This window comes from Arabidopsis lyrata (assembly GCF_000004255.2).
Source record: "Arabidopsis lyrata subsp. lyrata unplaced genomic scaffold ARALYscaffold_2, whole genome shotgun sequence".
NCBI lineage: Eukaryota > Viridiplantae > Streptophyta > Magnoliopsida > Brassicales > Brassicaceae > Arabidopsis > Arabidopsis lyrata.
Window position 1 is genome coordinate 4,393,175 of NW_003302554.1, and position 13,686 is coordinate 4,406,860.

The window sequence follows — 13,686 nt, forward strand, 5'->3', positions numbered from 1 at the left end:
ACAAGTGATAACTATTAACAGATGAGTTCTGCAAAGATGTATTATTAAAAAAGACTTGTTTTTATTGTTCCAACGGGATTAACAACAACGAATAGGATTCAGAAAAGAGATGTAAAAATTACAACAGCAAAGAGGATGACGACTGCAGCAGAAAAGGGAAAGAAAAAAGAGAGACACACAAAGGTACCAAAACTCAGAGATTTACACCAAAGAGTCTTCTTAAAACTTGTTCAGCATATGTATCTTCCTTACCAAAGCATTTAAAGCCCGAGGTTTCTCAGGAGCTGACCCCATCTTGGAGTATCCTCATCAAAAATGTAGGTCAGAGGTGAAACTAATACCCCACTGCCTCCGACCTGGAAAAACATTGCTGAACATCAGTTTTATGTGGAACGTGGTCAGTGCAAAAGTAGAAAGAGGATCAATAAGTTCTACAATGCCAACTATGGGTGAATTCCACACAACTTATTTGTTGATTCAGAACTTGAACATCACCATTTAAAGATCAGGGTGGGAGTAAGATAAGTGAGAAAGAAATGGCAGGGATTACTAACCGCTCTCAGTTGCTTCACAGAGTCATATAGGGCCTTTTTTGGAACACAAATCACAATGGCATAGTAGTCAACCGATACTTTTCCATTTTGTGTACAGTACACCGGGCTTATTGTTGGTCCCTGCTCGTTATAGGAGAACAATCAGCGAGAACTAAAAACCTAAGGCTTACGAACTCCCACATTGAAACATTACCTGCAATCCAGACAATGATGGCTGGCTCAGCACACGCTCAGCCACTTCCTGAGCACTATTACCTCTCATGTTTGCAACAACCTGAAATAAAACTATTAGACAAAAGAAAGCAAAAGGGTTGAGTAAGGAAAAAACATCATAAGAACCAAGTGCATACAGTGAATTGACCATCCGCCTTTAGATGGGCCTCCAATCTCTCAAGAATCTCGTGTACTGTGTTTAGTGCTCCTTTTCTCTCAGTCAAAGCTCTTCTGCTTGCCACAAGTGCTGCCTGAAAGGCAAAAAGGAAATATTCAGGAATAATGGGCCGACAGATTCTAAGCAGACAGTTCATGGCTCCAAGAACTTTACATCACCTGACTTTCCAGCACAACACCTCCTTCAATTTCTTTTAAGTTGTTCTCTTTGAGTGTTGTCCCACTACTAACAAGGTCCAAAATGGCATCAGCAATCCCCATCTAATTAACAAGAACATATGAGTCAACAAATACTGATGGCAGAGTACAGTAAGACATGAAATCAGGACACTACAAGCTGACAACATTATCCTTCACAGAGCATGTAAGTTTAACACTTGTTTTCAGAAAAGAATACAAGCAACCTAATGCCAAATGTTTAAATTTTCTTTGACGATCAAGAAAACTCCTTCCACTATAGGCAATTCTAAGTTCAGACTAGACAAACAACAAAGGTTATAGATAGCAACCGTGTTGACTGATCTAACACATTAGTACACCAGATGCAACCATGAAGATGCAGAAAACTATAGTTTCACAGAAAAATTGATGTCTATCCCTATGGAAAAATCGTTGTTTGACATACAGCATAGCTTCACCTAGTGTTGAAGAAAGATTATATGGGAGTAAAATAGTGTAATCTCACCGCCGGAGCTGCCTCCAGGGCTCCGTCTGCAGTTGAAAACACCACATGCTTTATGCCGTTTTCTTTCATAAACTTAGGGCCGAGCTGCAATAACCAGTTGAATCACTCCCAAATATTATATTGAAGCTAAATGAATTCTGAGAGAAAGTAGATGGCAACGGCGCACCAAAGAAGAATCTGTTACTCATCATACATAAGTGAAGCCAGTAGCTAAGCGTAAGGGTCTCTCTACACTCCATTGGGGCATTTGTGCTAGCTCTTTCAGAGAATTTATATTCTCAAATATCCCATAATTAGGTATCTGAGACCATTTGAGATGCAATTTAGAAACCATCCACAGTAATGATATGAAGACCCTGACCACTATAGATTAGAGCATACCGCAATGGACAAGTGGCAGTCTCCAAAGTTGAGAGCTTCATGGACAATGATAAGATCTTCATTTTCCTAGAATGAACACTCAAACATCTTAATTATGATGCAAACGAGACCATCCAAAGAAAATTTACAGAATACAGTGTAAACTCTATATTCTAAACCATATAGGCTAACACACCAATAGGGCTTATTAATGTCGAAGAATCGAATAAGAGAATGGATTTTTAATCTCCACAATGAGCATAATGATAATAACCACCACATCTAACTTACATTCTGAACATGAAATCAAAACTCTTCAAGAGAAAAGTATTATGGTCATCACTTACCTGACCATATTCACTAAGTGTATCAAGACCAACGATACCTAGATCCAAATCTCCAGAGAGTAACTTCCTGACAATATCTTTTGGCCGTTGAAACCAGACTTCAGTGTTTGGTAACTGAAGGACATACACAAATACCAACATAAGTCATGGTACACAAAACCATAAAACACACTGTCGTTTTAAGTCCAACTTCGAATCCATACCTGTGGAATCTGTGCAACATATTGCCTAGGATTGACTTGTTTAACAAACAGTTGACAGTCCTTCATAAAAAAGAAATCACAAATGACAACAGTCAAAACAAGCTATGAAGCTTTGGTAACGATTCAAGAAATCGGAAAAAATGGAAAACTTTGTGTCAATAAAGTGATCATCAAACGCAAACAACACTTTATTTGCCTATGATTCAACAACACAAACCAAATCACCTATGATTATATCACTTAAAGATCCCAACTTGCTCCAATTAAATTAACCAAAACTCAACACTAAAAAGCACAACAGAGTATAGTATAAAAATAAGCACTTCTCAATCACTATACAAGCAGAGACTGAGAAGCTAAAAACTTTAAATCTGAGATTAATAATCACAATGTTAACCTTGAGAAGATCGATTGCATCGGCAGCCATACGTCCTTTACTAGGAAGACCAAGACGAATCTGGTCTCGTTCAACGACCACGGCGGCAGGAGCTGGAGCTGGAGATGAACCGTTTGTTGCGACGGAGCTTTGAACGGTGGAGACACAAGAAGTGACTAATCTGAGACATCTACGGCGAGGTACGAAGGCGGTGGAGGGAGGCGGAGATAGGAGAGGGGTTGAAGATGGGAAGGAGGAAGAAGAAGGGTATTGTTGTAAATTCGTAGGGAGAAGGAGAGACATTGTTGTGTTGTGTTGTGTTGGGTTGCGTTGCGTTGCGTTGTGTTGTGTCTTGTGGGTGGCTTTTGGTAAGTGTAAGGGTTTTTTTTTTTGGACCGGAGAAGGAATTATATTATAGGGAAAAAAACTAGTTTAACCAGAAATAAGGTTTAATTACTAAAATAACTCATAAAATATATGGGTTAATCTAGTTATTTTCTTGACCAAAATACCCTTTGTCTCATTGTTAGGAAAAAAAATAATATTAATATTACCTTTTGATTTTTTTGGAAACGTGGGTGAAATTTTTTCAAAAAAAAAAATCTGCCGTTAAAAGTCTGTGGGCGTCGTTGTGACAGATTTATTTTTCCCGACAGATTTAATAGTCTATGACAGATTTTCTGTGGCAGTTTTTTTCCTCCCACATACTTATTTGAATATGGTTACAACAGATATTTAATTTGCAGCAGATTTTTTTCCTTTGTCAAACTTATTTTATGATGACGCCTCAGACTTTCGTAATTTTGACAGTTTTATTATAATATATAGCAGATTTTTGTTTCTAGTGGTGTCAAACTTATATTTTTTTGGAAAAAAACTGTCATAATACAGCAGATTTGTTAATAAAAAATAATTAATAGTTTGACTTTTTAGTGCTCACAGATTTGTTTTACGTTATGACAGATTTTTTAATATTAACAAAAAATCTGGAATGTTATAGCAGATTTGTTTTAAAAAATTAAAATTGCTAGAATGACATATAGTCGCAATCGATATGTTTAACGTTATGACAGATTTTTTTAATGTTATGCCAGATTTATGACAGATTTTTTTAACGTTATGTTTAACGTTATGACAGATTTTTTTAATGTTAGTCGCAAGAAATCTGGTGTTTCATAGCAGATTTCTTGAATTAAAAATAAATTATTGAAATGACTTATCTAGTGACAACAGATTTTTTCATGTTATGACAGATTTTTATTTTATCATGACAGATTTGTCGATTTTATCACGACAAGATTATGTTTGGCAATTTTTTAAAAAATCTGTAAAATTAGGATACGGCAGACTTAATTTTAATGTAACAGACTTGTTAAAATTAACTGCCATATTTGATTTTTAATTAAAAAAACGAATTTAGTTTTTATTTTTAAAGGAAATGGCTGAAAGGTTAAATAGTCTTTTTACATAAAATTTGGGTTAGTCTAGTTATCCATTTGGATCGAGAGTCATTCTAGTTATTTTTGCTAAGTTTTGAGTCAAATTGGGTAAATTTAACTATATTATATAACGAATAAGACAGGCAGATTCTGACTATTAGATTCTTGATGCCATTTTAACACTCAAGTCCTGATCCATGCGTTTTTTTTTTTTTTTGGTTGTCGGGACTTTTCTTATTTTAGTGGAACCTTTATGAGAGAAAACGTGAAAAAATGAATTAAAAATTAAGGAAAAAAGGAAGTGGGTGTAGGATTTGTGCGACATTTCAAGAATGAATTGGACGGTGTTGATCGAACGAAATAATAAGTGTGGTATGTGACGGCTGGACTGGACGGACATACGAGAGTCACGAGACTAACGGTGTAGATTGAGTGGAACAAAAATTGAATGAAGAATTGAAGATGCAAAACCGTTCTCCAATCATTGAATGAAGATACCAAACCGTTCTCCAATCATTGAAACGTAAGAGAGATTAATAGTATAGTATTTGATTTCAAGATCAAAATATAAATTTACTTACCACAAAAAATCAAAAAGATCCGCGAGTTAAAGATGAAATTAACTCATATGATTCTTTCAAACAGTTTAAAAAAAAAGCAAATGAAGCACATTTTGGACCGTCATATATATTTTGGGGTTCGGTGTGTAATCTAATTGCGTGGTTAATAAAAACATGACAAAAGAAAATCTGATTGTGTCGTTTTTTCACCGCATCACAAATAGAAAAATTCTTAAATTGTGACAAAATGTAGATCGAACCGTTCAACCGACCGCATATCACGTTTTCATGTTACTTTCGTTATCGAAGAGAAAAAACTTTCTTCAAAAAGCTCACATATAGCAAGAGTGTAACTAAGAACAACGTTTATTTTTTAGGCGATGTCTCGCTCTTACGTGTGAGTTTATGTTTTGGTTTTGAAATTTTGAATATAGTTTTTCTAGTGTTTTAGCATAAGTGTGTAGAGAAACCCGGTAGTAGTACTCATTATTCATCAGAGATATAGTTTTCTATATCTTTCATCTAAATCATTGGTTTATTTCGTGTGATTATGTTATCTAACGATATTATATTTAAATCAATTTTTTTCTACAAGTATGATCTGCCGAATATGTATGTTGTTCTACATATATAGTCCTAGATGTGGCGGGGATTAATCAAGTTGGCAAGAACCATAGTCTTAACCCGAGAGCCTAATCTCCTGAAATAAGTGAAGAGAGTTTAAAAATTGTGAGAATATACTGTTAATCTGATAATGGCACTAATTAGATATTTAGGTAAAACAATAAACTCGATCCAAAGGTTAATCTCATGAGAAACGAAACCAAAAATGTTTTTTGTGAGAGTGTAAGGGTTTTCTTTTGACCGGAGAAGGAATTATATAATGAAGAAGAAAGTTCACAGCAGCCAAATATAGGACAGGAGAGACACTGATCCATGCTTTTCATATTTCTTGTTGTCGTGACTTTTATTTTTTTTTTATAGAAATTATTTTCGAAAACGTGAAAACTTAAAGACGAATGAATAAAAAACTAAGAAAAAGATGAAATTAACTCATATGGTTTAATAGATAGTGATAGACAAGTAGGGTTTGTGGAGTGGACGGTATAAGCGAGATAAGTGTGGTAGATGGGTAGGAAGTAGGAACAAAAACTGAATGAAGATAATAAATTGTGTGGATAAAATAGTTATCAAATTTTGAACTATTTTTTTTTTTTTTTTAATTAATGCTCCAAATGAGTATTTTTTTTGTTGTTGAGAATATTGTATTTATAGATGCAATTAACTCATATGATTCTTCAAAAATTTACTTCTAATTATTTTGTTTTAAAATGAAACAGTTGAACTGTCATATTTTGAAGTTTGGTATGTATACTGTGTACAGTCCAAATGTGGTTCACAAAATATGACAAGAGAAAATTTTAAATGTAATGTATTATTCTTTACTGCACCACAAATGAAATTTTTTTTGTAAACTATTACAGTGTGGATCGAACAGTCCAACAGCATCGCACCACACTTTTTCATGTTACTTTCAACATCGAAAAGAAAAGCTTTCTCCAATTTAGTCTTTCTCTACGCGTGAGTCTATGTTTTACAATTTAGTTTTGAAGTTTTGAGTTTGGTTTTACCTGATGAGTAGAACGATCTTATAGATCTCATTTGAAAACGTAAACGCCTATTTATGTAAATTGAAACTGAGAGAAATATTGTAAAAAAAAAAAGTAAAATTTTTAATTATCTCTTTGTTATTTGATGTGAGAAAAAAAAAAGAGAAATGAATTTGATATACCAATAAAAAAGAAGAAGGATGTGGAAAACAAGACCTGAATTCTCTACACCTATTGAAAGGGATGTAGGGCAGCTTGGTAGTGCGTTTGTTTTGGGTACAAATTGTCAAGGGTTCAAATCTTGTCAAATGGGATAACACCCAAAGAGAACAACTTAAAAGAAATTGAAAGAGAGATTGTGCTGCAATGTAAGGTGATGTGTAGTTCTTGGAACCCGAAGTTATTTGCTTATATAATATGTTGGTCATGACCATTATTCTTGAACACTTCCCTTTTAACTTTCAAGCATTACTTGTGGCAGGTAGAACCGTAGAAGAGCATTGACCGAGAGAAAAGGGGCACTAAACACAGTACACGAGATTCTCAAGAGATTGGTGCCCATCTGAAGGCGGATGGTCAAATCACTATAGGCACTTGGTTCATATGATTCTTTTTTCCTTTTTCATCCATTTTGCTTTCTTCTGTCTAATAATCTTATTTCATGTTGTTGCAAACATGAGGGGAAATAGTGCTAAGGACGTGTGTTAAGCCAACCATCATTGTCAGAATGGCATGTAATGTTTTGTATGGTTCTTAGGGCTTATCTTTTTAGTACCTGTTGAATGTTTATGACTTCTCTAATATTGGGCAGGGACCAACAATAACCTGTTTACTGCACACGAGATGGAAAAGTATCTGTTGACTACGATGCCATCCTAACAATGATGGCTTGCTCAACACACACTCTTCCACTCCCTCGGCACTTTTTACTCTCATGTTTGCAACAACCAGAAATGGAAATATCATTAGAAAAGAATGTGAAAAAGAAGAATAAGAAAAATCATCATAACCAAGAGCATATGTAGTGAATTGGCCATCCGCCTTCAGCTGGGCCTCCAATCTCCTGAGAATCTCATGTTACTGTGTTTGGTGCTCGCTTTCTCTCGGTCAATGATCTTCTGCTTGCCACGAGTACCGCATGAAAGAAAAAAGAAAAAAAAGTATTCAAGATTAATGGTCACCAACAGATTCTAAGCGACCCTCCAATATCTATTAAGTTGTCCTCTTTGAGTAATATCCTACTACTCAGAAGGTCCAAAACGACATCAACTATCCCAATCTAATTAACAAGAATATATGTGTCAGCAAAAACCTGCACAAAAGAGTGGCATATATTATTAAGTTCCCTGGCTCATGCAGCTTGCTCGGCTAGAAAAAACTTGCACATCACAGTCTAACAGTGAGATATGCAAGCAAGACACTATAAGCTAACGACATTATCCTCCTCAACTTAACGCAAACTATAGATTCCTTCTTTTTTTGGTTAAGAGTGTTGTTGATGATCAAAACTTTAAAATAAAGACGAATTTCTCCTCAACATATAAGCAATTTTAGTTAAGTTCAGCCTAGAATAACAACAAAGGTTTAAGGAAAACCATGCTGATCTAATCTATATTTTGATTGAAAAAAAAAAGTGTTTTCTATCTTTATAGTTTAGCCTAGTGTTGAAGAAATTAAGGCCATAATAGATTAGAGCTTACCACAATGCAAAAATGGTAACCTCCAAAGTTTAGAGCTTCATGGACAACGATAAGATCTTCATTTTCCTAGAAAGAAAACTCACACATATTTTCCTTTATTCACCATATATTCCAAGAGGACAACTTAATAGATATATATTCCTAGATGCAAACCAGGCCATCTAGACACAATTCAAAGAATGACATGGAAAACTCTATATTATGTGTCCTATAAGCTAACACAACATTATGGCTTACCCATATATATCGAATAATCAAATAACAGAATGAAAGTCAACTGTGAGTAGAACCGTTTACGACAGAGCTTTGATCGTAGGAGACGCAGGAAGTGACCAATCTCAGGCATCTCCGGTTAGGTGCCGGGAGACGGGGAGAAGGCGGTATAGAGAGATGGGAGAGGAGAGAGATGGAGGAGGAGGAAAGGCATTGTTGCAAGTTGGCGGGGAGAAGGAGAGACATTGTTGTTGTGGCTGTTGGTGAGAATGTAAGGATGCGTACATATATATATAAGGGTAAATTGCATGGCATGGCATAAGACCAAGTTTTAATTTTATGTTTTGGCAAAGTGAGAGTTGGCTTTCAAGTTTTGACAATTTAGCCAAAATCTGACCATTTTACCCCTGCCAGCGTACCGATGTACTGTTCACTGTACGATTCAGTTATGCGGTTCAATTACGTACACTGTTCCGGTTCAGTTATGCGGTTCAGTTATGCGATGTACTGTTAACTTTACGGTTCAGTTACGTACACTGTACACGGTTCAGTTATGCAGTTCAGTTATGCGATGTACTGTTCACAATTTTCTTATAATCTTTTGTTTTTTACATTTAATTTATTTATTGATTTTGTAAATCTAGTTTATATTAGCGTATTTTGAAGTCGAAAAACTAAAATACAAACTCTATAAATATTACGTATACCGTCTCCACAATAGTACATGATATAACTGAAGTACATATCCATTTTATAATCAATACTGTGTATACCATAAACTACATACACGTAAATAGAAAAAACTCAAATAAGGACATATTTCTACCAAAAATATCTTACCAATTTCATACAAGTTTTCTATGAACTCAATTAAAAAAATATTAATAATTTGTTTTCAATAAATAATTGAAATCAACTATAATCAACACACAAATTGACTCTAATGAGACTCACAAAACTCCAGCTCTGTTACGCAATTTACATAATCATATGTCAAATACGAGAAGCAGTAGAAACAAACCTCACAACTAAAGAAAAACATTGAGGAATAATATGTTTTAACGTGACACAGAGCCGTGTGTGGTTTGAAAATCTTAAACACTTGTCAGTAGATGATTCGCTTTTCCATTTTATAAATATTTATTGTTTTTATATTTTTAGTTAAAATTCTTTTTTTTTCTATCAGACCCATTTTCATATTTTTATTTCTATTTTAAATAATATTTTATTTATTATCATCGAAGACTATTCACGATTAGCAATATCATATACACATATGTGCGTAACGGTAATAATATATACGTACACGGTAGTAATGTGTACGTACACGGTAGTAATGTGTACGTACACGGTAGTAATGTGTGTGTATATATGTACGTAAATATCTAAATAATTTGTATATTTACGTTTCAAATATTTTTTAACTATAAAAACAAAACATTCAAATCATGTATGAACAACATATGAAAAAAATACAGTCATACAAATAACTGACATAATAACTTAATTTTGATGTCAAAAAATTAAATTAATGTTGTACCATGTACGCTCCAATAAATATTTTTGTGTACGTACATAGTATAAGACTTATGTGATTTAGACATTTTTAGGATGTAACTGTTTGGAGAGGTCGTATGATGCGGACATAAAACATGTTGATGGACTAGCTGAGCTATTTGCTGAAGGACTCCCTGAAGGACTCAATGAAGGAATCGCTGATGGACTCGCTGACGAACCATTCTTACACTCAAGACATCTAAGCCTCCTTTTCAACCAGAAGACTCAAGCCACGAGGTTATTTCTCCTTCTCCAAGACGTCTCCCACTTCTTTCCATAACCGGCACCAACGCATCACCACTACTTATTCCCAACGGCTAGAAGATCACATCCTCTCCAAGTTATCATTTATTTCGCATATTTGTTTCCTTGTTTTCATTTCTTGACCATTGGAGGTCTCTTTGTCTCGAGCCTATATAAGCTCTTCTTCCTTGTTCTTTTCATGCACGCAATTTTCAAGTAATAAAAGTTCAGTTTGTTTGCTTTCAAAGTTAGAGTCTTTGAGCATTTGTTTGAGTCATTTTCTTGGTTAATTGATTAGTTCTGGTTACTATTCGACTCCGTCACCACCGTTATAACACTTCCGCAAGACGTTACGCGTTGAATTCTTGAACTACCTCTTGATATAGGAAAGGAGTGACTCCGATCGTGTATCATCTAGTATCAGAGCTTAAAACGCTCCTATCTATCCAGGTTTACTCTTTCCTTTCTACAAATTTCAATTCTATTTTCAAATTCATAAACAAAAAAAAAAACCAAATAAAAATCGTTTTGTTCATTTTCTTGTTCAATTTTTATTAAATTAGAAAACCAAATAAATATTTTCCTTGCTTTTGTTTCATTTTCTTGAAGTCAAAGGTTTTGAGGTAGGGATTAGAGGGTCATTAAGGAGCATTTTCATGTCTTACTGGACTAGTGTACGTGTACATAATATATGTACACCATATTATGAATTTAATGTGAACACGGGTAGTAGATGCAATTTTATTTTGAAAAATATATTTGTCGTATAGTTGTATAAGATGTAAAAGCGAAGAACATCACAAGAAAACTTACAAAAATCGAATATACATATAAGATTTCATAACACTCTCAGATTAATGTAGTGTATGTTTATGTGTCATCTTCTAGTCGTGTACATTTTCGTTTGTAGAATGATGTACATTTTCGATTGTATGATGATGTACGTTTTTAATTTTGGATACGTCACCAATTTTGAAAAATACTTTACGTTTATCTCCTTATTACTATGTTCATCTTGTCTTATGACCGTGTACGTTTACCCTCACAAACTATCATCTGTTTGAAAATTGCGTACGTTAATCTTCAAAATAGCTTCATTCATTCATACATACATCAACTACATCATAAAAAATATAACAAAATGGATATCAACATATTAGTTTTTTAATATAACAATTCAATGTTACATTAAATGGATTCTTTCCAAGAACCGATTCTACCTATCGCGGATCGGAAGGATGATGTCATCCCACAAGATATATCGGATATGATACTGATTCCTCCATACAGTAGACGACCACCAGGGAGACCAACCACCAAAAGGATGGTGATACCATCCAGGGGTGAAAACCGGGTAAGTTTTAACATTCTAACATGTGCACTTATTTGCCTATATCTATATTTAGAGTATAAGATGCGTTGATTGTTAACTTATTGTTGTTGTCACTACAGAAAAAAAAAAGACAGAAAGACTCTTTCTGAATCAGTGTAAAAGATGTAGACAAGCAGGAGGTCATAACAAGAAGACTTGCAAAAATCCTATTTAGTTTTATGTCCTTGTTTTTTGTCACCGTGTAGACAGTGTACGTTTATGTCTGGACCATGTGTACCACATTTTTTTTCGGTGTACGTACGTTTAAAGTTTGCCATCATAAAACTATGTACGTTTCTGATATGTCTGTGTACATAAAATAATTTATCTTCTTGATTTACAAAGTTTGGAACCAAAACAAGCATTGATCGTGTAAGTAATGAAATTGGTTAAGAAGTTTTTTGTTATAACACACTAGGATCTTGATTGTGTTCGAAATCAACATTGTTTTTATATAAAAACCCAGAATATTGTTATTTCCAATTTTTTTAGTTGAAAATGCTAAATGAGGATATTTTTATGTATATAAGTGTGTAGTTAGGAATTCTTTTTGTTTTTTGTAGATATAATCATGCTTTCATTTGCATTTAATGGGGTTCTGCTGAATTTGTGATGCAGGTGGGTAATGGATATTCCCGTATTTACTATGGTGGATGAGTGGAGATTCAAAGAAGAAGAATTGAAATTTGAACCATGGGAAGGCTTGTTAATTTGGTCGTTGTGTACGTTTAATGAAACCATGACGGACACTGAATTTGTACGTACATTATGAGAGGTTTTCAGTTTGAAGTCCACCGAATGCAATCCAATAATTAGTTACTGAATGCCGGGAAAGATGTCAGTGATGATAGAAAGTAAACGCCCTCCTGTCTACATTGACAATCAAATGAGCCTGGATTCCTTCTTTTTGATTCGTGGTGGGGATCCTAGTGTCACTTTGTTTGTCTCTTTTATTACAAAGGCACTCGGGAATACTGTCCTTAGGACCGATGGTGACGATGGTGAGAGTTACCGTGTGTGTGTGAGTGCAACGACACCAAATCCCATCGTAGCGGCTTCAAATGTAGATGGAAATAATGAGGCCGTAGATGAGCAAGACGACGTTGAAGACGATAAAACAGATGAGAATGAAGAAGAGGAGGAGGACAACGAAGATGGTGCTGGGTATGATGATTATCAGGGTGATGATGGATCTATGTGGGGGGGAAGTACCCTCGATCCTACTATAGACGGTAGTGAAGGCAGTTGCGAAGATTACGATTACAACAAGTGGAACGATGTAATTGTTGAAGAATATGGAATATGGAATGTTGAGGAGGACGTCATTCTCACTCAACAAACGGTTCAACATCCAGGAGAATTCAGTCGTCTATTGGCAGAGTGTACGTACACAAGTCATCGTGTACCTGGCGAAGATAACTTGGTTGACCGTACACCAACCGAGTCTCCAAGACGTACGTGTCAACATGGTTTGTACCAATGTACGTACACAACAGAATGTGTACAAGATACATGCCGCGAAGGTAACACCGATACCAATATTAATGGTATAGACAAAGTCTCTGGGAATGATGTTATCGACCATGGTATTGGAGCTTCCCCAAGTGGGACACTGAATGATAATCGGCTAGTTACTGCACCTGGCGGAGATAACATTTCTCATTCGGGTGACCGTACACCAACCGTGACTCCAAGACGTACGTGTCAACATAGTTAGTGCCAATTTACGAGATGATGAGACACAAGTTGAACTGAGTACGACAGGTGAGACTTTGTATGTGGGGTGTGTTTTTAAGAACAGAAAAGTCATACGACAAACAATGTATAATGATAGAGTTCATTCGAGAGGTCCTAATGCGATGGTTCGCAGCGAAGAGAAAAAAAGTGGCTAGGTGTAAATCTTTAGTGACGCCTGAGGTTGATGAGCGTTTTCTCCAAGATTTGCCTGCATCGAGGAAATACGCGGTGAAGATGTCTGGACCGTGGAGTTATCAAGTTACAAGCAAGTCAGGTGATCATTGCCATGTTGTTTTGGACGAGTGTACGTGTACGTGTCTTAGGTACACAAAGTTAAGAA

The 13,686-nt window shown here is 35.2% G+C and overlaps 1 protein-coding gene across 1 annotated transcript; it reads right to left on the reverse strand.

The window, feature by feature from the left end:
* Positions 1 to 22: 22 nt before the first annotated feature.
* On the reverse strand, positions 23 to 3,285 carry LOC9322765 (ATP phosphoribosyltransferase 1, chloroplastic). Its single transcript, XM_002888181.2, has 12 exons — positions 3,267 to 3,285; positions 2,937 to 3,236; positions 2,540 to 2,599; positions 2,337 to 2,450; positions 2,011 to 2,076; positions 1,823 to 1,930; positions 1,630 to 1,713; positions 1,104 to 1,205; positions 905 to 1,018; positions 748 to 828; positions 555 to 674; positions 23 to 356 (listed from the first exon to the last, which is right to left on the reverse strand). The coding sequence occupies exons 2-12, from the start codon at positions 3,216 to 3,218 to the stop codon at positions 261 to 263; spliced, it is 1,227 nt and encodes a 408-aa protein (XP_002888227.1). The 5' UTR covers positions 3,219 to 3,236; positions 3,267 to 3,285; the 3' UTR covers positions 23 to 260.
* Positions 3,286 to 13,686: the final 10,401 nt, after the last annotated feature.